At 46.8% G+C, this 26,297-nt stretch overlaps 1 protein-coding gene across 1 annotated transcript in view; it reads left to right on the plus strand.

The window, feature by feature from the left end:
* Positions 1 to 26,297, plus strand: part of LOC134911032 (calpain-8-like) — a 254,013-nt gene that overhangs the window by 87,048 nt on the left and 140,668 nt on the right. The window contains exons 6-8 of the mRNA XM_063919425.1: positions 1,519 to 1,595; positions 1,692 to 1,777; positions 10,906 to 10,983. Of these exons, the coding sequence (XP_063775495.1) occupies positions 1,519 to 1,595; positions 1,692 to 1,777; positions 10,906 to 10,983 (241 nt within the window). The remainder of the gene's footprint in view (positions 1 to 1,518; positions 1,596 to 1,691; positions 1,778 to 10,905; positions 10,984 to 26,297) is intronic.

A 26,297-nucleotide genomic window follows, 5' to 3' on the forward strand; every position in this document is an offset into this window, starting at 1 on the left:
GAGAGATGAGTAAACGAGGAACAGGATTAAGTAGAAACTTCCACAGGCTGTGTGATTATAGCAGGCAGTCACTGAATGAACAGGGCAACCTCTCACTGGACTCCGGGAATCCACTTGTTGCCACTTGGAGAGCGATTGACTGACAGCACAGCAGGGAGCTGATGGATCACTTGCAGTGAAAGTTACAGGCAGACCTCTGGGAGTGGATGCGATATCAGGACCACTGGAATCACACAGAAATTCACAGGGAGAGCACAGAGCTAGGGTACAGAGTAGGTACAACAAAGCACTGGCCAAGAGTGAAATAATCCCAGCCTACTTATAGGCAGCACAGGCACGGGATTGGCTAACACTTACCCACAGGTGCTCACAGGTGCTGCATTTGGTCTCCAACACGGCCACCTCCTATACTGCAGACACACAGAGGTGCCTTCAGCCATTATGCCCCAGACCCCCGCAACCTGCATCACCTCTGCCACTGACCCCACCACATCCCCACACGGCCGCACAGCACCGCGAGCAACCGCGCCGGCAATGGACGGACCCCAGAACCTGCAGCGGTGAGTGACCAGTTCATGACAGAGTGAAGGTCGTGGCATGCGCTCTGGAAAAGGGGGTGTGGCTACTCCAAAGGGAGCATGTCCTTAAGTGTAGTGTACCACACCATATACCACTTATACACATTATGCACCAAAGTAGTAGGACCCCTTATACTATCTAGTACTGGTGCCTCTTACACATTATGCCACACGGAATGAGCCAAAATTCACATTATGCCACGTTCAATGAGCCAAAATTCACAATATTCCACACAGTATGAGCCAAAATTCACATTATACCACACAGTATGGTCCTAAATTCACATTGTGCTACACAGAATGAGCCAAAATTCAGGAACAGGGAGAGTGACAGCAGGAACAGGGAGAGTGACAGCAGTGACGGAGAGTAAGAGCAGTGACAGAGGGACAGAGAGAGTGACAGCAGTGACAGAGAAAGTGACTGCAGTGACAGGGAGAGTGACAGAGACAGTGACTGCAGTGACAGGGAGAGTGACAGAGGGACAGAGAGAGTGACAGCAGGGAGATGGACAGAGAGAGGGACAGACAGAGGGACATCGGGAAGCAGGGTTACATTTTCCAATGAGCAGCGGTGGTGCGGAGGAGGCTGGCGGCGGTGCAGAGGCTGTAGTCAGCGGAGGCGGTGGAGAAGACCCTGGGCGGTGTCGGTGTAGAAGCGGAATCTGTGGGTGGCAGTGTGGGGAAGAGGCCTTTGGTGTAGCTCTGGTGTAGCCCTATGACCACCACTATTTGAAATCTGCCACGCTCCTGATTGGTTGCCGGGCCCAGAGCTTCAATTGGTGCTTGAACAGCGCGGATTTGAAAGGCGGTGGGGGTCTTCAGTGCTCAAACTGCCGGTATGCCATACCAGTGTATACCGGCCCACTTCGAGTACTGGTTACTCTGATAACACATGATATTTTATTTCAGTCATTAATATATTATCATTTATTCCAGAAAGCTAAGATCAAAGGAGAAAGTGTGACGAGCAGCAAAATTGTTATGAACCATGCGTATTCAGTGACCGGGGCAGAGGAGGTAAGTGATTCATGACGCTGCTCTGTAGTCGCTGAACCTCTCTGATTGGGAGTAAGATAAATGATCAGCTCACACTCTCCGGTTTGTGATACACAGGTCGCCAATCGCGGGAATAGCGTGCAGATCATCAGAGTGAGGAATCCGTGGGGTTATAAAGAGTGGACAGGAGCCTGGAGTGATAGGTATGTACTAAATCTAACATTCATCAGGGTTTATTCAGTACAAAGGCAGACAACCATTGTAGCAGAATGCTCCACCAGTCATAGAAGCCAGGGGGGACCCCCCCACCCCAAAAACATAACAGGATGGGTAACAATATGGCAAAGGCACAGTGCTATCTTCTGCTATTGCTAGTCTGATTGCACTTTGGGAACGACAGGAAGGGGAGGGGCACTGATGCGTCCTGATGCCCCTCCCCTGAATCCGCGCCTGACAGGAAAGATGCAAAGGTGTGCTAGGCCCATTCTTGCCTACCTTTAAAGTTTCCTCCCCAGGAGAAGCTGCTTGCATCTTCAGGGGGCAGGGCCGGGCTGTCAGTCACTAGGCCACACCCCCAAAGACTGTGATTTGCAGGTCCACGAGGAGGGGCTTAATGAGGCGTATTCACCCGGTTAAACCCGGAGCTGTCAGCCGCTTAAACCGCTAACGGGTGTCTGATCGGAGCAACAATTGAATAGCTCCGATAGAGACCCATTAGTGTAGATGCTCCGCAAGGAAGGGGGGAGGCGCAACAATTGATCAGCTAACGCCATTAGTTGTTTATTTGTTCAGAATGTGGAAGGGCCAGTAAAGGGGAAGCACTCAAGCGATCCAACAGGCACAGCTGGGGAACTGCGAACGCCCAGGACACGTTCGAGTCCTGAAATTGCATTGCCATAATGTGATCACCTCTGCCTGATTGAGAGGCAGAGGCGTTTGAGAGGAGGGGCAGGGGCGGCTTACGTTGCTAAAAACGAGGGCGTGTCGCCCCACTATCTGGGAGTGGTGAGGCCAAGGACTGCGTCGCGTATGCAGTTTCCTTGGCCTCGCAAGCCATCCTGCATCAGGTAGTCTGAGTAAGCTCAGGCTTACTCAGCCTGCTGTCGCAGATGAACCTTGCGACTGATGGTTGCGATGTTCATCCCAGACTGCAATCGCATCACAGTCTTGTTATTGCAAATGCAGGAAGGAGGTGGTATGCAGTTCTTCCTGCATTTGTATTGCTAAGGATTGCATTTGCAAGCAGCTTTGCAATTGCAATCCATGTTGAATTAGGGGGTTATTCAGAGATGGACGCAGCATGCAGCGGCCACATCCATCGGGTCTGCACATACACTGGCTATAGGGACTAATCCAGATCTGATCGCCCGCTAGGCGATTTTTGCACTGCTGAGATCAGATAGTCGCCACCCACAGGGGAGTGTTTTTTAGCTTTGCAAGTATGCGAACGCATGTGTAGCTGAGCTGTACAAACTGATTTTATGCAGTCTCTGCACAGCCCAGAACTTACTCAGCCGCTGCGATCACTTCAGCCTGTCCGGGACCGGAATTTACGCCAGGAACCCTCCCTGCAAATGCTTGGACACGCCTGCGTTTTTCCGACCACTCCCTGAAAACGATCAGTTGCCACCCACAACGGCTTCTTCCTGTCAATCTCCTTGCGATCGACCGTGCAAATGGATTCTTCGCACAAACCCATCACTGAGCGGCGATCAGCTTTGTACCTGTGCGACGCGCCTGCGCATTGCGGTGCATACGCAGTTCTGACCTGATCGCGGTGCTGCAAAAAACGCTAGTGAGCGACCAGGTCTGAATTACCCCCATAGTGCGCATGCATGACCCTTCACCATGCGGTCGCATCCCAGAAGGATGCAACTGCAAAGTGATTGACAGCAGCGGCCATTGGGGAGGTGTCATTGAGCATTGTCCAGACAACGTGTCTAGAATGTTTTCGTGGCAGCTGCGTGACGCCACAAGCAGCCGCTCCACAAAAACATGGCATGGGACCACCTGCCAGCGCATTCAGGCTTTGCAGGCAGGGGTCGTCCCCTAATCAATGCATTTGCATTGTAATTGTGAACGCTTCACGGGGTGGCGCCACACACATACTGGGCGGCCTCGCTCAGTGCTGGGCAGCCCCCAGCATGTGAGTAGATGGATGCAGATCTTGCTGTGGAAACAAAATCTGCATCCATCTCTGAATAACCCCCTTAGGCCCCAAATTGCTAAATTGAAATTTAGTTGCTGATAGAGACTTTTATGTTATGTTTTATGTCTCTATTCTGGACTAAAGGAGAAGTACTTAAAAAAAAGCGACAGAACCTCTTTCTTAAAAGCTGGACTTCACTAGCTAACCTCGCAGGTTTACTGCAAATAATTAGAGATTTGCGGCAGGCACTTTTTGTGTTTTGGTTTTGGTTCTGGTTCCATGCCCGTGTTTTGGATCTGGATTGGTTTTGCCAAAACCACCGTTCCGTGTTTTGGTTTTAGATCTCGATCATTTTGAATTTAGGGGTAATTTTGATCCTACTGTATTATTAACCTCAATAACATTCATTTCCACTCATTTCCAGTATATTCTGAACACCTCACAATATTGTTTTTAGGCCAAAAGGTTCCACCGGGGTAGCTGTGTGACTAAGCTAAGCAACAAAAGTGGGCGGCACAAACACCTGGCCCATCTAGGAGTGGCACTGCAGTGGAAGACTGGAAGGCAGATTTAAAAAATAGGCCCCAAACAGCACATGATGCAAAGAAGAAAAAGAGGTGCAATGAAGTAGCTAGCTGGATGGCTGAGCTAAGTGACACAAGTGTGCAACACAAACACCTGGCCCATCTAGGAGTGGCACTGCAGTGGTAGACAGGATGGCACTTTAAAAAACATAGTCCCCAAACAGCACATCATGCAAAGAAGAAAAAGAGGTGCAATGAGGTAGCTGTATGACTAAGCTGAGCGACACAAGTGGGCGTCACAAACACCTGGCCCATCTAGGAGTGGCACTGCAGTGGCAGACAGGATGGCACTTAAAAAAAAACTAGGCCCCAAACAGCACATCATGCAAAGAAGTAAAAGAGGTGCAATGAGGTAGCTGTATGACTAAGCTAAGCGACTCAAGTGTGCGGCACAAACACCTGGCCCATCTACGAGTGGCACTGCAGTGGCAGACAGGATGGCACTTAAAACAAAATAGTACCTAAACAGCACATGATGCAAAGAAGAAAAAGAGGTGCAATGAAGTAGCTAGCTGGATGGCTGAGCTAAGTGACACAAGTGTGCGACACAAACACCTGGCCCATCTAGGAGCGGCACTGCAGTGGTAGACAGGATGGCACTTTAAAAAACATAGTCCCCAAACAGCACATCATGCAAAGAAGAAAAAGAGGTGCAATGAGGTAGCTGTATGACTAAGCTAAGCGACACAAGTGGGCGTCACAAACACCTGGCCCATATAGGAGTGGCACTGCAGTGGCAGACAGGATGGCACTTCAAAAAAACTAGGCCCCAAACAGCACATCATGCAAAGAAGTAAAAGAGGTGCAATGAGGTAGCTGTATGACTAAGCTAAGCGACTCAAGTGTGCGGCACAAACACCTGGCCCATCTAGGAGTGGCACTGCAGTGGCAGACAGGATGGCACTTAAAACAAAATAGTACCTAAACAGCACATCATGCAAAGAAGTAAGCGGTGCAATGAAGTAGCTGTATGGCTAAGCTAAGCGACACAATTGTGAGGCACAAACACCTGGCCGGCCCATCTAAGGTTGGCATTGCAGTCCCACTGCACTAATGGCGGATACCGGATGCACGTCTAACACCAACATAACTGTCAAGGCTTTGCAACAGGATGACTGCTGTCATATTTCATCATCCTCCCAAAGGACTGTTGGACAGTCATTTGCTTAGTTGAAGTAGTACAAGTGGTCTTCTGACTTCCCCTCTGGGATGACAATCGACTCCCAGCAGCAATAACAGCAGCGCCAGCAGTAGTAGAAGTTAGTGGTTCTTGATCTTTCCCTATTTTATCCTCCAAATTTTTGTTCTCCATTATTTTTCTGGAGTTATATAACAAAATGCAGCAAAGGAGAGCGTACCCCTACACCACTCAGGAAAACCCTGTAAAAATTATTTGGATTAAATATTAATAACCCCTTTATTTGGAGTAAATAATATACAGCACAGGACAGCACCACTGGACTGGACATATACGTCAGTATCACTGGAATTATATGGCAGTACCACTGGACATATACGGCAGTATCACTGGACTGGATTTATACGGCAGTACCACTGGACATGTACGGCAGTATCACTGGATTTATACGGCAGTATCACTGGACTTATACGGCAGTATCACTGGACTTGATTTATACGCCAGTACCACTGGATTTATATGGCAGTACCACTGGACACATACAGCAGTACCACTGGACTTATACGGCAGTACCACTGGACTGGATTTATACTGCAGTATCACTGGACTTATGCGGCAGTACCACTGGAATTATACTGCAGTATCACTGGACTTATACGGTAGTATCATTGGAATTATATGGCAGTATTACTGGAATTATACGGCAGTACCACTGGATTTATACGCCAGTACCACTGGATTTATATGGCAGTACCACTGGACACATACGGCAGTACCACTGGACTGGATTTATACTGCAATATCACTGGACTTATGCGGCAGTACCGCTGGAATTGTACAGCAGTATCACTGGAATTATACAGCAGTACCACTGGACTTATATGGCAGTACCACAGGACTTATACGGCAGTATCACTGGAATTATACGGCAGTACCACTGGACTGGATTTATATGCCAGTACCACTGGATTTGTACGGGAGTACCAATGGGCATATACGGCAGTATCACTGGAATTATATGGCAGTACCACTGGACTTATACGGCAGCATCACTGGACTGGATTTATACGACAGTACCACTGGACATATACGGCAGTACCACTGGACTAGATTTGTATGCCAGTACCACTGGACATATACGTCAGTATCACTAGAATTATATGGCAGTACCACTGGACATATACGGCAGTATCACTGGACTGGATTTATACGGCAGTACCACTGGATTTATACGGCAGTATCACTGAACTTATACGGCAGTATCACTGCACATATACGGCAGTACCACAGTACTTATACAGCAACACAGGGACACCACCTCTGGACTGATGCAGGACAACACAGCACCACTGCAATGGACTGGACTTATACAGCAGCACTGGACATATGGCATCAGAAGACACCATCACTGTGACTGGACTGATGCAGCACAAGACACTAACACTGGACTGATGCAGGACAACACAGCACCACTGCACTGGACTTATACAGCTGCAATGGACTGATGCAGCATAAGACACTACACTGGACTGAGCAGCACAAGACAGCACTGGAATCGCCACCCCACTTGTCTTCCCGCACAGAGAGCCAGGCTCGGTTGTTCCCGCCTGACTCGGAAACCAGAACGAGGCAAAACATCATCATCCCGCTGTCGGATTCTCGCGGGGTTTGGAATCCATATAAGGAGTCGCGCGTCCCCGCCATTTTCACTTCGGCATTGGAGAGTGTAGAGAGAGGATGTGTCTCCGTCCTCAGTGTCCTCAGTGTCCGTGTCTTGTGCTGTATTTGTCCAGTCACAGTGGTTGTGTCCCCTTGCTGCCATATGTCCAGTGCTGCTGTATAAGTCGGTCCAGTGGTGCTGTTTGTGCTGCATCAGTTCAGTGGTGGTGTGATGTGCTGCATCGGTCACAGTGGTGGTGTCCTCTGCTGCCATATGTCCAGTGCTGCTGTATAATAAGTCCCTTACAGTGTTGCTGTATTGTGCTGCATCAGACCAGTGGTAGTGTCCTGGCCATCAGTCATTCCAGTGACCAGGCAGTCACAGTGGTAGACGATGAAATGCCATCAACGTCGTTTGCCAAGGCCGATGCCCAATGTGATAGTAGAGGGCATGTAAAATCCAAAAAGCCAAATTTCAGTAAAAAGACCCAAAAAAGAAATTTAAATCGTCTGAGGAGAAACGTAAACTTGCCAATATGCCATTTACGACACGGAGTGGCAAGGAACGGCTGAGGCCCTGGCCTATGTTCATGACTATTGGTTCAGCTTCACATGACGATGGAAGCCCTCATAACTGAGGCCTTGACACTTATGTTGGTGTTAGACGTGCGTCCAGTATCCGCCATTAATGCAGTGGGATTTAGACAATTGATGGAGGTATTGTGTCCCCGGTACCAAATCCCATCTAGATTCCACTTCACTAGGCAGGCGATACCAAGATTTTGCCATTTAATTCCAGTGATTTGTACGTATAATTCCAGTGATTTTGCCATTTAATTCCAGTGATTTGGACGTATAATTACAGTGATTTGGACGTATAATTACAGTGAGTTTGCCATTTAATTCCAGTGCTTTTGCCATTTAATTCCAGTAAATTGGATGTATAAGTCCAGTGATTTTTCCATTTAATTCCAGTGATTTTTCCATTTAATTCCAGTGATTTGGACGTATAATTCCAGTGATTTTGCCATTTAATACCAGTGATTTTGCCATTTAATTTCAGTGATTTGGACGTATAATTCCAGTGATTTTGCCATTTAATTCCAGTGATTTGGACGTATAATTCCAGTGGTAATTGTTTGTGTCGCTTGCCTTAATCATACAGCTACCTCATCGCACCTTTTTGACATCTTTGCATGAGGTGCTGTTTGGGGCCTAGTTTTTGAAAAGTGCCATCCTGTCTGACACTGCCATATGAGTCCAGGGGTACTGCTGTATTAGTCCTATTACTAGAGATGTGTGGCTGGCACTTTCCGTGTTTTGGTTTTGGTTCTAATTCCACTTTCGTGTTTTGGTTTTGGATTTGGATGATTTTTGAAAAAAACATGAAAACAGCTAAAATCACAGAATTTGGCGGCAATTTTGCTCCTACGGTATTATTAACCTCAATAACATTCACTTCCACTCATTTCTAGTCTATTCCGAACACCTCTAACCTCACAATATTGTTTTTAGGCCTAAAAGTTGCACCAAGGTGGCTGTATGACTAAGCGACACAAGTGTGCGGCAGAAACACCTGGCCCTTTTAGGAGTGGCACTGATGGCACTATTCAAAAACTAGTCCCCAAACAGCACATGATGCAAAGAAGAAAAAGAGGCGCACCAAGGTCGCTGTGTGACTAAGCTAAGCGACACAAGTATGCGGCACAAACACCTGCCCTATCTAGGAGTGGCACTGCAGTGTCAGACAGGATGGCACTTTTCAAAAACTAGGCCCCAAACAGCACCTCATGCAAAGATGTAGAAGAGGTGCAATGAGGTAGCTGTATGACTAAGCCAAGTGACACAAACAATTCTCACTGGAATTATACGTCCAAATCACTGGAATTATTTTGACGTATAATTCCAGTGATTTGGACGTATAATTCCAGTGATTTTGCCATTTAATTCCAGTGATTTGGACGTATAATTCCAGTGATTTGGACGTATAATTCCAGTGATTTGGACGTATAATTCTAGTGATTTGGACGTATAATTACAGTGATTTAGACCTATAATTACAGTGATTTAGACCTATAATTCCAGTGATTTGGACGTATAATTCCAGTGATTTGGATGTATAATTCCAGTGATTTGGACGTATAATTCCAGTGAGAATTGTTTGTGTCGCTTGGCTTAGTCATACAGCTACCTCATTGCACCTCTTCTACATCTTTGCATCATGTGCTGTTTGGGGCCTAGTTTTTGAAAAGTGCCATCCTGTCTGACACTGCAGTGCCACTCCTAGATGGTCCAGGTGTTTTTGCCGCATACTTGTGTCGCTTAGCTTGGCCATCCAGCTACATAATTGCACCTCTTTTTCTTCTTTGCATCATGTGCTGTTTGGGGACTAGTTTTTGAATAGTGCCATCTTGTCTGCAACTGCAGTGCCACTCCTAGAAGGGCCAGGTGTTTGTGCCGCACACTTGTATCGCTTAGTCATACAGCCACCTCGGTGCAACTTTTAGGCCTAAAAACATTATTGTGAGGTGTTCAGAATAGACTAGAAATGAGTGGAAATTAATGTTATTAAGGTTAATAATACCGTAGGAGCAAAATTACCCCCAAATTCTGTGATTTTAGCTGTTTTTATGTTTTTTTCAAAAATCATCCAGATCCAAAACAAAACCAAAACACGAAAGTGGAATTAGAACCAAAACCAAAACACGGAAAGTGCCAGCCGCACATCTCTAGTAATAACAAGCAGTCATTGAGGTAGGAAGGCCCTGCTCGCAAGCTTAAAATCTATAGGGAAATAGGCATTGTTACACAAGGATAGGTGCTATCTATTGAATAATTGTCCACCAGATTGCAAAGGGTCTTGGTGGGCTGTATAAGGTCACACAGTGATGTTGGCCTGGGGTCAGGAGGATGGGAAAGTGAAGAAAGAGAAAATATGTGAAAAAAATATGTGTGGACTGTACAGTGGGTATGTAATTGGATAGGAAAGCTTATGAAGGTAATATGAGCGGTGTGATCAGTTTCAGGAAACGTTTGAAAGTTTGGAGACTAGGGGAGAGTCTGATTGTGCGTGGTAGGTCATTCCATAGAGTGGGTGCAGCACGAAGAAAGTCCTGTAGTCGTGAATGGGAGCAAATAATTAATTTCCACCAAAAACCTATTGGCATTGTCACCCATACACGTGTCAATTTTTAAAAAGAAAAACAATTTGATAAAAATTATTATATTGCAATATATGTGTCCAGCTTATAAAATTATCTGCAGAGTGTGAATAACAGCAACCTGTGCAGGTTACAGTAATGCAATGCACATAACAAATGTTTTTACCAGTTATTTATATAGCGCAAACATATTCCGAATATTTGCCCATTCACATCAGTCCCTGCCCCAGTGGAGCTTACAATCTATATCCCATATCATATGTACGCGCGGACACATTCACACTAGGGTTAATTTTGTTGGGAGCCAATTAACCTACCAGTATATGTTTGGATTGTGGGAGGAAACCGGAGTACCCAGAGGAAACCCACACCAATACGGGGAGAATATACAAACTCCACACAGTTAGGGACATGGTGGGAATGGAACCCATGACCTCAGTGCTGTGAGGCAGTAATGCTAACCATTACACCATCCATGCTCCCAAGTGTTATCAGCCATGCATATATGTTTGCCCAATACGTGACCTCCCCACACATGAGCCCAAATATTTATTACATTACAATATTATGCAAGAATCCATTATCAGCCTATACAGTTATGTATAATATATTTATTATTCCCTTATTCTTGTCCTTACAGTGCCCCAGAATGGGAGGAGGTTAACCCAAAAGTGAAAGCTAAGCTTAGTCCCAACAAGTGCGATGATGGTGAAACTTGGTGAGTAAACACTGTTAGACTGTACCATACTTGCCTACCCTCCCGGAATGGCCGGGAGGCTCCCGAAAATCGGGTGACCCTCCCGGCCCCCCGAAAGGTGGGCAAGCCTCCCGCTTTCCCCATCGGCCGCCCGCAGCAGTGAACAAGTAGGCGGGCCGAGGGGGTCCGATGACGCGATTCGAGCTGAATCGCGTCATCGTAGCTCCGCCCCCCGCTATGCAGCGCCTCGTTTCTCGGCACAGTACAGCGGGGGGTGGAGTCACGGTGACGCGACCCTGATGTAACGCCCCCGGACCGCCCATCCTGCTGCCGGCCACGCCCCCGAACCAACCGTCCTGCTGCCGGCCACGCCCCCATTCACCTACAACGCTGCCTCCTCCCGGAGGAGGAGGCAGCAAAGTAGGTAAGCCTGGACTGTACACACCTCACTGTGCCAATGCCTCAGCCCCAGCCGGGGTTCACTAGACAGGGCCCCAGGGGCAGCAGCCTGGGAACATAGAGAAATGATTAGATATACACTGTGAGAGAGAATTACTAAGCCGTGGAGAGAGATAAAGTTCCAGCCAATCAGTTCCTAACTGCCATGTTACAAGTTGTGTTTTTAAAATGACAGGATCTGATTGGTTGGTGCTTTATCTCTTGCCACGTTATCACTGTCTAAGGCTTATTACATCTGCCTCGCAGGAAGAACACGCACACTCTTTTGCAGCCATTGCTTAGTAACTAGGGGTGAGCGCCGGGCCATATTTCGGGTTTTGTGTTCTACTTTTAGATCTGTATCTCCTTCATGTTTTGGATCTGTATTGGTTTTTCCAAAACGGCCCTTGCAGGTTTTGGTTTTGGTTTTGGATTTGTATTTTTTTTTAAAATCATAAAAGCAGCTAACATCACAGAATTCGGGGGTGTTTTTGTTCCTACAGTATTATTTTTGGGTGGACTGACAAGAACACCCCTAGATGGACAGAGCAGCTGCAGTCCCTGGATGTATACTGGGATGACACAGCACAAAATATTAATTTAAATCAAAATATATAATTTTTTATATAACACACTGCAGTTACCATGTCGCACAAATGAGTCAGAAATATATATGATAATTGCACACTGTGGTTGACCTTCACTGACAGAATCGCACAAATGAGGCAAAAATATGTAGAAGTATTTTTTTAGATCACACACCAGCAGTTACAGTGTTGCACAAATGAGTCAGAAATATATATAATAATTAAGCACTGCAGTTGACCTTCACCGACAGCGTCAGAGAAATGAGTAAGACATTTGTAGAAGTATTTTCTATATCACACACCGGCGGTTACAGTGTCGAACAAATGAGTCAGAAGTATATATATATAATAATTACACACTGCGGTTGACTTCACCGACAGAGTCGCACAAATGAGTCAGAAATATGTAGAAGTATTTTTTATATCACACCGGCAGTTACAGTGTAGCACAAATGATTCAGAAATATATATATATATAATTACACACTGTGGGTGACTTAACCTACAGCATTGCACGATACTTTTATGAGTAGGAAATAATATACTGCAGTCTGACTGGCAGTGTCACAGTACTTATGAAAATAAAATAAAAATTGTATAGTACACTAGGGTACAGCACAAACAAACAAAAAATTTCTCTCACGTCCGTAGAGGATACTGGGGTCCACATTAGTACCATTGGGTATAGATGGGTCCACTAGGAGCTATGGGCACTTTAAGAACTTGATAGTGTGGGCTGGCTCCTCCCTTTATGCCCTTCCTACCAGACTCAGTTTAGAAAATGTGCCCGGAGGAGCCGGTCACACTTAGGGAAGCTCCTGAAGAGTTTTCTACATTTATTTTGCTGTTTGTTGTTTTCAGACAGCGCTGTTTGGCCCCAGCCTGTCTGCTTCTTGGGACTTGGGGGGGAACGGCCCAACCTCCTCCAGGGTTAATGGTCCCATTCCCCGCTGACAAGACACTGAGCTCCTGAGGGTCCTATTCCCAAGCCCCACCACGCGGGTCACTCGCTTCAATGGCAGCATAAGGGTATGGAGCGCAGAGCTGACATGCATGCTGCGCTCGAGGTTCTCAGGATGACATGCGGTGCGTGTGTCCCGCTGAGCGGCGCGCTGAGCCACTAATAAAATACCCACACTGGCAAACTAGCTTACAGGGGTTCTAACCCACTGTTAAGCAACAAACATACCTCAGCCAGTATAAAAAAAATGACAAGACCGCGCGCCATTACGGGGGCGGGGCTTCACTATGAGCGGATCCAGCAGCTCACCAGTGCCATTTTTCCTCTGCAGCTCTACACAGACAGACTGGCAGGGAAGCGCAACCCCTCCACAAGGACTCCAGCGTACCTCAGCGGTACCAGAAGGTCATAGCAAAGGGGGGGGGGGGGAGCAGTATTAGAATACTGAGCCTTTATTACAAATGCTTAGTTTGCGACCCAGCTACAATATAATTAGCTATAAGGGTGCTGCGTGGCTGGCTCCATCATACTCTGTGTCTCCCTAGGGGGCTCTGTGTGGGTTAACTGTGCTTTTATCCTATTCATCACTGTATGTGTGTGTGTTCTTTTACATTTACTATGTCAAAGGAGTGTGTTTCATGCACAGTGTTTGTCTCAATCTGGGGGCTCACTGCCGTGTACTCAGGATAGTACACATTCTCTGGCTAGTGAATCTGAATCATTATGGTTAGATTCATTAAAAGGGATGAGTTCAAATATTTCAAATAAATTATCCTAAAATGAGAGGGAGACACAATACTTAAGGCAATCTGTTGATGACCTGATGAATAGAGATTCAGTGGTCATTCCAGCGTCTCAGACCCCTTCCATTTGTCCACAGAAGCGTACCCTGGCCCAAATCATGCAGGCTGATACCGATGATGATGATGATGTATCAGACCCAGAGGAGGGTGAGGTGGACTCGGGAGGGGGGAATGCTGCTTTGTCACAGGGAATACAGGCCCTGATAGAAGCTATTAGGGACGTCCTGCACATTCCTGATAAGGTATCAGAGGACGAGAAAGAATCCTATTTTAATGTGAAAAAGAAATCCTCAGCTACTTTCCCTGCATCTAAGGAATTAAATTCTCTATTTTAAGAAACTTGGGTAAATCCTGACAAGAAGTTTCAGGTCCCAAAACGGTTACTCACATCCTTCCCGTTTCCTCAGGATGATAGGAAAAAATGGGAAAACCCACCGATAGTTGACGCATTGGTTTCTAGGTTGTCCCGTAAGATAGTTTTACCTGTTCCTGGGCCAGCTTCCGTAAAGGATGCTGCAGACCGCAAGATTGAGACCACTCTCAAATCTCTGTACACAGCTACGGGGGTGGCCCAGAGACCCACTATAGCTTGTGCATGGATCTCTAGGGCCATTGCTAAACGGTCAGGTAACCTAATTGATGGATTAGATTCCTTATCCATGGGGGAGATAATTTTACTCCTACAACATGTACAGAATTCTGCTAACTTTATGGTGGAGGCCATAAAGGAAATTGGTTTACTCAATGCACGCACCACTGCCATGGCAGTGTCAGCACGCAGGGGCTTGTGGCTACGCCAGTGGACTGCACACCTTTCACAGGTGAAGCCCTTTTTGGAAATGAACTGGATACGTGGATATCCAAGGCTACAGCGGGTAAGTCTACATACCTTCCTTCCTCAGCTCCCCCGGCTAGAAAATCCTACACTGCTCCAACTCTGCAGTGCTTTTGGACAGCAAAATTTAAAAACAAAACCAAAGGTTCTTCTGGCAATAGAGGTAAACCTAGAAAACCAGCAACTACAGGCTCACAGGAACAGAACCCCGGTTCTACTTCCTCTAAGCCGTAAGCATGACGGTGGACTGCACTGCCTGGAAGACAGGCAGGTGGGAGCCCATTTGAGACTTTTCAGTCACATTTGGGCAACATCATGCCAGGATCCCTGGGTCAAAGATTTTATAGCCCAGGGCTACAGACTGGAGTTTCAGGAACTCACACCTCACAGATTCTTCAAATCAGGCTTACCAGCTTCTCAAGAAGCAAGTATGACTTTACAGGAACCAATGCTAAAACTGGTACAGACTCAGGTCATTGTTCCAGTTCCACTTCAGCTACAAGGTCAGGGTTATTATTCCAAACTGTTTGTAGTTCTGAAACCGGACAGTTCGGTAAAGCCCATTTTAAATCTCAAGTCGTTGAACCCGTACTTACTGGTGTTCAAGTTCAAAATGGAGTCTCTGAGAGCGGTGGTCTCAGGTCTGGAGGAGGAGGAATTCTTGGTGTCTCTGGATATCAATATGCATTCATATTCCGATCTGGCAACCTCATCAGGCTTATCTAAGGTTTGCATTACAGGACTGTCACTACCAGTTCCAGGCCCTGCCATTTGGCCTCTCTACGGCACCGAGGGTGTTCACTAAAGTAATGGCAGAGATGATGTTTCTCCTCCGCAAACAGGGAGTGAACATAATACCATACCTGGATGATCTGCTGCTAAAAGCACCATCCAGGGAGAGGTTGTTAGTCAACATTGCCCTCTCAACCCGACTACTCCAGTATCACGGGTGGATTTTAAACCTACCAAAATCTCAAATGGAACCAACACGGAGGCTTCTGTTCCTGGGGATGATATTGGATACGGAGGCGCAAAAGGTATTCTATCCATTGGAAAAAGCATTGGTGATCCAGTCAATGATGCGGGATGTTCTAAGACAAACCCAGACATCGGTGCATCTATGCATTCGCCTTCTGGGAAAGATGGTAGCCGCTTACGAGGCGCTGCAGTACGTAAGGTTTCACGCAAGGCCCTTCCAGCTGGATCTGTTGGACAAATGGTCTGGATCGCATCTTCACATGCACCAGAGGATCCGTCTGTCACCAAAAGCCAGGATTTCTCTTCTGTGGTGGCTTCAGACTTCTCACCTGAGCGAGGGCCGAAGGTTCGGGTTTCAAAATTGGATTCTGCTAACCACAGACACAAGCCTCAGAGGTTGAGGAGCAGTCACCCAGGGGGAACAGTTCCAAGGAAAATGGTTGAGTCAGGAAACCATTCTTCCGATCAACATTCTGGAACTAAGGGCCATATACACAACGCCCTTCTAAAGGCATTGCATCTTCTTCAAGATCAAGCCATTCAGGTTCAGTCAGACAATGTGACGGCAGTAACATACATAAACCGACAGGACGGAACAAAGAGCAGAGCAGCAATGTCAGAGGTAACAAGGATTCTCCTCTGGGCAGAAAGACACGCTGTGGCGTTGTCCACGATCTTCATTCCAGGAGTAGAACACTGGGAAGCAGACTTCCTCAGCAGACACGACCTCCACCCAGGAGAGTGGGGCCTTCACCCGGAGGTGTTCGGGTGCTTGACATGTCGGTGGGGAATGCCACAAATTGACATGATGGCCTCTCGTATCAACAAGAAGCTCAAGCGGTATTGTTCAAGGTGGAGGGACCCGCAAGCAGTGGCGGTGGACCCTCTGGTGACTCCATGGGTCTACCATTTGGTGTACGTGTTTCTACCACTCCCATTGATCCCAAGGATTCTCAAAAGAATAAAAAGGGAAAAGGTTCAAGCAATTCTCATTGCTCCGGACTGGCCAAGAAGGGCCTGGTATGTGGATCTACTGGAGATGCTCCTAGAGGACTAGTGGACTCTACATCTTTGCGAGGACCTTCTCCAATGGCGGCCGTTCTTCTATCAAGACTTACCACGACTAGGTTGAGCGTCAAATTCTAGCTCGGAAAGGGAACCCGCATAGGGTTATCCCAACCCTGATCTAAGGCAGAAAGGGGGTAACGTCTAAACATTACCACCGTATTTGGAAAAAATACGTCTCTTGGTGTGAGAACAGGAAATTTCCTGTGGTGGAATTTCAACTGGAATGTTTTCTTCTTTTCCTGCAGTCAGGTGTGGATGTGGGCTTATGTTTGGCCTCCATAAAAGTCTCGATTTCAGCCTTATCCATTTTCTTCCCGAAACAATTGGCTTCTCTCCCTGAGGTTCAGACATTTTTGAAGGGGGTTCTGCACATCCAACCGCCCTTTGTGCCTCCTATGGCACCTTGGGATCTCAACGTGGTGTTGCAGTTCCTGCAATCGGAATGGTTTGAGCCTTTACAGGACATTGACGTCAAGTTTCTTACGTGGAAGGCCATCACGCTGTTGGCCTTGGCTTCTGTGAGGCCGGAGCTGGGGGCATTGTCTCACAAAAGCCCCTATTTGATTTTCATGAAGATAGGGCTGAACTCAGAACTCATCAGCAATTTCTTCCAAAGGTGGTGTCTGCGTTTCATATCAACCAACCTATTGTTGTTCTGGTGGTTACCGACACCTCTGCTACTTCAAAGTCCTTGGATGTCGTGAGGGCTTTGAAGATCTATGTGAAGCGGACAGCTCGCCACAGAAAATCTGACTCGCTGTTTGTTCTCTATGATCCCAATAAAATTGGGTGTCCTACTTCAAAGCAGACAATTGCACGCTGGATCAGGCTTACTATCCAGCATGCTTATTCCACGGCAGGTTTGCCGTGTCCAAAATCTGTACATGCCCACTCTACTAGGTTGGTGGGTTCTTCCTGGGCGGCTGCCCGGGGTGTCTCGGCTTTACAGCTCTGCCGAGCAGCTACTTGGTCAGTTTCGAACACTTTTGCCAAGTTTTACAAGTTCGATAATTTGACCTCTGAGAACCTTCAGTTTGGTCAATCAGTTCTGCAGGAACCTCAGCACTCTCCCACATGGTTTGGGAGCTTTGGTACATCCCCATGGTACTAATGTGGACCCCAGTATCCTCTAGGACGTAAGAGAAAATAGGATTTTACTGATAAAACCTTTTCTCGTAGTCCGTAGAGGATACTGGGCGCCCGCCCGGTGCTTCGTTTCTTCCTGCACTGTTACTTGGTTAAGTAATGTTGGTTCAGCGGTTGCTATTCCTGGTTTAAAGTCTGGTTAGCGTTGCTTTCCTCTAGTTTGTGTGTGCTGGTTCAGAATCTCACCACTATCCTTTTATATCCTTCTCTCAAAGTATGTTGTCTCCTCGGGCACAGTTTCCTAGACTGAGTCTGGTAGGAGGGGCATAGAGAAGGGAGCCAGCCCACACTATCAATTTCTTAAAGTGCCCATGGTTCCTAGAGGACCCGTCTATACCCCATGGTACTATTGTGGACCCCAGTATCCTCTACGGATTACGAAAAAAGGAATTACCGGTAGGTAATTAATATCCTATTTTTTCAGATATAGCAAACAGAGAGAGCACCCCTTTTCAGATACAGCAGACAGAGAGAGCACCCCTTTCAGGTACAGCAGACAGAGAGAGCACCCCTTTTTTATATACAGCTGACAGAGAGAGCACCCCTTTTTCAGATACATCTGACAGAGAGAGCACCCCTTTTTTAGATACAGCAGATAGAGAGAGCACCCCTTTTTCAGATGCAGCTGACAGAGAGAGCACCCCTTTTTTTATATACAGCTGACAGAGAAAGCACCCCTTTTTCAGATACATCTGACAGAGAGAGCACCCCTTTTTTTAGATACAGCAGACAGAGAGAGCACCCCTTTTTCAGATGCAGCTGACAGAGAGAGCACCCGTTTTTTCAGATACAGCAGGCAGAGAGAGCACCCCTTTCAGATACAGCAAACAGAGAGAGAGAGCACCTCTTTCAGATACAGCTGACAGTGGGAGCACCCCTTTTTAAGATACAGCTGACAGAGAGAGCACCCCTTTCAGATACAGCAGACAGAGAGAGCACCCCTGTCAGATGCAGCTGACAGAGAGAGCACCCCTTTTTCATATACAGCAGACAGAGAGAGCACCCCTTTTTCAGATACAGCGGACGGAGAGAGCACCCCTTTCAGATACAGCTGACAAAGAGAGCACCCCTTTTTCAGATACAGCAGACAGAGAGAGCACCCCTTTTTCAGATGCAGCTGACAGAGAGAGCACCCCTTTTTCAGATACAGCAGACAGAGAGAGCACCCCTTTTTCAGATGCAGCTGACAGAGAGAGCACCCCTTTTTCAGATACAGCAGGCAGAGAGAGCACCCCTTTCAGATACAGCAAACAGAGAGAGAGAGAGAGAGAGAGAGAGAGCACCTCTTTCAGATACAGCTGACAGAGAGAGCACCCCTTTTTCAGATACAGCAGACAGAGAGAGCACCCCTTTTTCAGATGCAGCTGACAGAGAGAGCACCCCTTTTTCAGATACAGCAGGCAGAGAGAGCACCCCTTTCAGATACAGCAAACAGAGAGAGAGAGAGAGAGAGAGAGAGAGAGAGAGAGAGCACCTCTTTCAGATACAGCTGACAGAGAGAGCACCCCTTTTTCAGATACAGCAGACAGAGAGAGCACCCCTTTTTCAGATGCAGCTGACAGAGAGAGCACCCCTTTCAGATACATCAGACAGAGAGAACACCCCTTTCAGATACATCAGACAGAGAGAGCACCCCTTTCAGATACAGCAAACAGAGAGAGAGAGAGAGAGAGAGAGAGAGAGAGAGAGAGAGAGCACCTCTTTCAGATACAGCTGACAGAGAGAGCACCCCTTTTTCAGATACAGCGGACGGAGAGAGCACCCCTTTCAGATACAGCTGACAGAGAGAGCACCCCTTTTTCAGATACATGAGACAGAGAGAGCACCCCTTTTTCAGATACAGCTGACAGAGCAGCCTTAGTTTTTAGTCTTAAATGTATAATATGTCTACTGTACAGTTGCATATGTGCAGTATGAACTCATATGTGTAATGTTTGTAATGTATGCTACGTTTTTTCCTCCATGTTGCTGCTTGGCGATGCATTGTACCACAAAGAATTCCTAGTGTACGTGAATACACCTGGCCAATAAAGCTGATTCTGATTCTGAGAGAGCACCCCTTTCAGATACAGCAGACAGAGCACCCCTGGACTGATATAGCAGACAGAGCACCCCTTTCAGGTGCAGCAGACAGAGTACCCTTTTTTCAGATACAGCAGACAGAGCACCCCTTTTTCAGATACAGCAGACAGAGCACCCCTTTTTCAGATACAGCAGACAGAGTACCCTTTTTCAGATACAGCAGAGAGCACCTCTTTTTCAGATACAGCAGACAGAGAGCACCCCTTTCAGATATAGCAGAGTACCCGCTCCACGCCACGCCATGACAGACAACACAGTACTGGAGACAGACACGTCCGTCCAGTACACTCTCCACAGCCGGAGTGAAGATGGAGCATGGGACTTACTGTATATAGAATTCAAAACCCGCGAGTATCCGACAGCGGGAAGATGACATTCGGCCTCACTTTAGGATCCAAGTAATGCGGGAAGTCCCGAGCCGCACTCGGATTCCGCCTCGGATCACAATGTTTGGGTGGTTCGGTTCCCGGTGAACCGAACTCGCTCATCCCTACTGGTAGCTATTCATTATGTTTTCAATACAGAGTGCAAATAATAACATATGGGCCTTATTTGGAGCTGCCCGCTATGGTGATGTCAGACGCACAGCAATTCTTTTTGACTGCGTTTGTGTCTATGTAGCTGGTATGTCATCACTAGAGGCCGTACAGCGCCTCTGCACGGATCAGGGGCCCGGTGCAAGTTTCAAGCGGTATTACAGTTTTTAAAGACACTGAGTCGCTACTCAGAATCAGCCCCTATTTGTTGATAAACCCCGCTGACTCCTCAAAGTTAATTCAGTCATCAACCTTATTGCTTAATAAAGTCAGTTTTTTATTTTTCTAAATAATTTGGCCGCTCAGAACGGGAATCTCTCAGCAGGTCCGTCAAGAGTTGGGATGGGCCTGGGTATCTGGGGTACGGGGAGGCATAGCCATGCCCACTATTCCAAAAAATAGATCAAAATACTACAGCTGGCTGGGTACCTTTGCAGTGGAGACCCCAACGCTTCCTCTCTTTCCGGGGTCCCCATTGGATAATAAGTCGCACTGCCTCTCTGTCACATGATCCCAGGTGCTCAGCCAATCAGGTCCTTGGGGGAGGGGCCAAGTTGCACTGCAAAGTGGGACAATGTGAATTCCCCTCAGCAGGCTGCGGCTCACCATACTTCAAATATATCCCTCAGCAGCTCACCCAGGTCCCTCCAACAAGTGCGGACCCTGCTAAACAATACCTTCCCCCCTACCCTCTCATCTGTGCCCCTGTCCCTCTGCTCTCGTTAGTTGGATTTGTGGAGATAGTAGGATTGATTCAATGTATTATGCAAACTCCGATGACGGAGCAGCAAAAGGGACCCCTCTACAAATGGCACGCAACTAAAATATTGGGGCGTGGCCACATATAATAGTACCAATTTACATTACACTGCACAGTAGAGCCGCTTATACACGTTACGCCACAGAAGAGCTGCTTATACATGTTACGCCACAGTAGAGCCGCTTATGCACATTACACCACAGAAGAGCTGCTTATACATGTTACGCCACAGTAGAGCCGCTTATGCACATTACACCACAGAAGAGCTGCTTATGCATGTTACGCCACATGGTAGGGCTGCTTATACACATTACGCACAGTAGAATCCCTTATACACGTCTCACCATGGTAAAGCCCCTTTTACATGTTATGCCATGGTAGAGTCCCTCATACATGTTACACCACAGTAGAACTCCTTATACATATTATGCCACAGTGTCAGCACCAGAGAGCGGCGGCTGTGTGCTCCGATGCCGCGCTGCCTCTAGAAGCTGCTGGACTCAGCGTGCAGATGACAGAGTGTCCCTGCAGTCCTCGGTCCAGGGGCGCCGCCATTGTTCCCGACGGTCACATGTCGGGAATAAGCCAATGGCGGGTCCCGTCTGTCATGTGACCCCAGTGGCCAATAGGAACAAAGCAGGAGATTCAGAAGGAAACGCCGGGCAAAGCCCCGGCGCCTGAGTATTGATGCTACTCATAGCTTCAACTTAGGCTCCTGCTGTGATTCTTGGAGTCGTCTGCCTTGGATTCCTTCTAGATCCCTGCAGTGTGAACTAAAACCAGAATTAATCCGGTTTACTGCCTAGTTTTAGTGATACCAACACCAGTCCAATTCCTCGCTATATATCCAATACCAGCTCGGATCATTGCTGCAAGCCCATTATATCTGGTACCAACCCGGATCATCGCTGCAAGCCCATTATATCCGGTACCAGCCTGGATCGTTGCTACAAACCTGTTATATCCGGTACCAGCCCGGATCATTGCTGCAAACCCGTTATATTCGATACTAGCCCAGATCATTGTTGCGAACCCGATATATATACAGTATATATATATATATATATATATATATAAATCTCCGGCACCAGCCCGGATCATTGTTGCATAGCCGGTATTAGCGCGGATTGTTGTCAAGCAACCAGTCATATCCGGTATCAGCCTGGGTCATTGGCTAGCTACATAACAATACCCGGTGTGGTTCCATACCACCAGATTATTTCCGAGACCTCAATCACCTACCTCGGTGAACACTACCCACACCTACAACAGAGTATCTGCATGAGGAGGACCTATATCCAACCCTCTTTGTTCAGTTCCCCTTCCCAACCATCGGACGAATCCCCGAGTGCAAACTACAAAAAATCCCAATTGCGCCTGTGGTTGTAAGCTGCTCCAAACACTAAGAAGGATAGGACTAAAATTATACAAATATATATGGGTTGGAGCGCTGTGGAAATGAAAAAGTTAAAATGAAAATAATAAATACCAGTATGTTTACAGCTCTTTTTAGTGATTTATATTAGTGTCCGGAATTGATTTGTGGTGCAGGACATAAGGATTCCAATTTTTTATGCCTGAGGGTTTATTTACAGCAGGTAGTGTTGGCTAAGCTATCCCTACCTATACTTTGCTGGTGTGATCAAATTTCACTCCCTTGGCTGGTCTCCAAAAGTTCTCTTGTCTCTGCCTCCGTTTGGATGCTCACGATCGCGGCAGCGTGGTACTTCCAGTCGCGGCGGCGTGTCACTTCCGGTCACGAGGTCCAACATGTTTCGTGCTTGGGCACTTAATCATGGATACCTTGGGTAGCATGGGGGACTCTATTTATAGGCAACTATTCAAAAACTTTTAAAAAAAAAATTATTAGTGACAATTTCTAAAAACGGAAGTTTTACATTCCAAACAGGAAATTACTTCCACAATTGGCAGTAACCACATGCTTTTTCCTTTAAAATGGTGTTCGATAAAAACTGGTATTCATTTTTTTTAAAAACATAAAATAAAATTATGTGATGTAAAAGTGATAATTTAAGATGAGTAATAAGTATAAGATATATAAAAAAAAGACCCATTTTTTTATTTTTCTATCATCAACTAAAGGAATTATTCTATTTTTATTTTTATTTAATGCGGAGGGAATCTTATTTATTCCAAAAACGTTTTCAAGTTTATGTCTATGTTTAAACTGTTAGGTTGTAATGTTTTTAAGTAGTAGATCCATTTTGTCTAATTTTTTATTAATTCCACAGAGATGTTACCCCCTCTCCAATTTTTCCGTATTTTTTCAATCCCCATAAAAAATAGTTTAGAGGCGTCCTTATTATGATGTTCCAAATAGTGTTGGGATACACTATGTGTTTGTAACCCTTTCTTAATGTTATAAATATGTTCAGAAATACGTGTGCATAATTTCCTTTTTGTTTGGCCCACATATTGGTAACCACATGGGCATTCAATTAGAGATGAGCGCCTGAAATTTTTCGGGTTTTGTGTTTTGGTTTTGGGTTCGGTTCCGCGGCCGTGTTTTGGGTTCGAACGCGTTTTGGCAAAACCTCACCGAATTTTTTTTGTCGGATTCGGGTGTGTTTTGGATTCGGGTGTTTTTTTCAAAAAACACTAAAAAACAGCTTAAATCATAGAATTTGGGGGTCATTTTGATCCCAAAGTATTATTAACCTCAAAAACCATAATTTACACTCATTTTCAGTCTATTCTGAATACCTCACACCTCACAATATTATTTTTAGTCCTAAAATTTGCACCGAGGTCGCTGTGTGAGTAAGATAAGCGACCCTAGTGGCCGACACAAACACCGGGCCCATCTAGGAGTGGCACTGCAGTGTCACGCAGGATGTCCCTTCCAAAAAACCCTCCCCAAACAGCACATGACGCAAAGAAAAAAAGAGGCGCAATGAGGTAGCTGTGTGAGTAAGATTAGCGACCCTAGTGGCCGACACAAACACCGGGCCCATCTAGGAGTGGCACTGCAGTGTCACGCAGGATGGCCCTTCCAAAAAACCCTCCCCAAACAGCACATGACGCAAAGAAAAAAAGAGGCGCAATGAGGTAGCTGTGTGAGTAAGATTAGCGACCCTAGTGGCCGACACAAACACCGGGCCCATCTAGGAGTGGCACTGCAGTGTCACGCAGGATGTCCCTTCCAAAAAACCCTCCCCAAACAGCACATGACGCAAAGAAAAAAAGAGGCGCAATGAGGTAGCTGTGTGAGTAAGATTAGCGACCCTAGTGGCCGACACAAACACCGGGCCCATCTAGGAGTGGCACTGCAGTGTCACGCAGGATGTCCCTTCCAAAAAACCCTCCCCAAACAGCACATGACGCAAAGAAAAAAAGAGGCGCAATGAGGTAGCTGACTGTGTGAGTAAGATTAGCGACCCTAGTGGCCGACACAAACACCGGGCCCATCTAGGAGGAGTGGCACTGCAGTGTCACGCAGGATGTCCCTTCCAAAAAAACCCTCCCCAATCAGCACATGATGCAAAGAAAAAGAAAAGAAAAAAGAGGTGCAAGATGGAATTGTCCTTGGGCCCTCCCACCCACCCTTATGTTGTATAAACAAAACAGGACATGCACACTTTAACCAACCCATCATTTCAGTGACAGGGTCTGCCACACGACTGTGACTGATATGACGGGTTGGTTTGGACCCCCCCCCCAAAAAGAAGCAATTAATCTCTCCTTGCACAAACTGGCTCTACAGAGGCAAGATGTCCACCTCATCTTCACCCTCCGATATATCACCGTGTACATCCCCCTCCTCACAGATTATCAATTCGTCCCCACTGGAATCCACCATCTCAGCTCCCTGTGTACTTTGTGGAGGCAATTGCTGCTGGTCAATGTCTCCGCGGAGGAATTGATTATAATTCATTTTAATGAACATCATCTTCTCCACATTTTCTGGATGTAACCTCGTACGCCGATTGCTGACAAGGTGAGCGGCGGCACTAAACACTCTTTCGGAGTACACACTTGTGGGAGGGCAACTTAGGTAGAATAAAGCCAGTTTGTGCAAGGGCCTCCAAATTGCCTCTTTTTCCTGCCAGTATAAGTACGGACTGTGTGACGTGCCTACTTGGATGCGGTCACTCATATAATCCTCCACCATTCTATCAATGTTGAGAGAATCATATGCAGTGACAGTAGACGACATGTCCGTAATCGTTGTCAGGTCCTTCAGTCCGGACCAGATGTCAGCATCAGCAGTCGCTCCAGACTGCCCTGCATCACCGCCAGCGGTGGGCTCGGAATTCTGAGCCTTTTCCTCGCACCCCCAGTTGTGGGAGAATGTGAAGGAGGAGATGTTGACAGGTCGCGTTCCGCTTGACTTGACAATTTTGTCACCAGCAGGTCTTTCAACCCCAGCAGACCTGTGTCTGCCGGAAAGAGAGATCCAAGGTAGGCTTTAAATCTAGGATCGAGCACGGTGGCCAAAATGTAGTGCTCTGATTTCAACAGATTGACCACCCGTGAATCCTTGTTAAGCGAATTAAGGGCTGCATCCACAAGTCCCACATGCCTAGCGGAATCGCTCCCTTTTAGCTCCTTCTTCAATGCCTCCAGCTTCTTCTGCAAAAGCCTGATGAGGGGAATGACCTGTCTCAGGCTGGCAGTGTCTGAACTGACTTCACGTGTGGCAAGTTCAAAGGGCATCAGAACCTTGCACAACGTTGAAATCATTCTCCACTGCACTTGAGACAGGTGCATTCCACCTACTATATCGTGCTCAATTGTATAGGCTTGAATGGCCTTTTGCTGCTCCTCCAACCTCTGAAGCATATAGAGGGTTGAATTCCACCTCGTTACCACTTCTTGCTTCAGATGATGGCAGGGCAGGTTCAGTAGTTTTTGGTGGTGCTCCAGTTTTCTGTACGTGGTGCCTGTACGCCGAAAGTGTCCCGCAATTCTTCTGGCCACCGACAGCATCTCTTGCACGCCCCTGTCGTTTTTTAAAAAATTCTGCACCACCAAATTCAAGGTATGTGCAAAACATGGGACGTGCTGGAATTGGCCCAGATTTAATGCACACACAATATTGCTGGCGTTGTCCGATGCCACAAATCCACAGGAGAGTCCAATTGGGGTAAGCCATTCCGCGATGATCTTCCTCAGTTGCC

This window comes from Pseudophryne corroboree, chromosome 4 (assembly GCF_028390025.1).
Source record: "Pseudophryne corroboree isolate aPseCor3 chromosome 4, aPseCor3.hap2, whole genome shotgun sequence".
In the NCBI taxonomy this organism is placed as follows: domain Eukaryota; kingdom Metazoa; phylum Chordata; class Amphibia; order Anura; family Myobatrachidae; genus Pseudophryne; species Pseudophryne corroboree.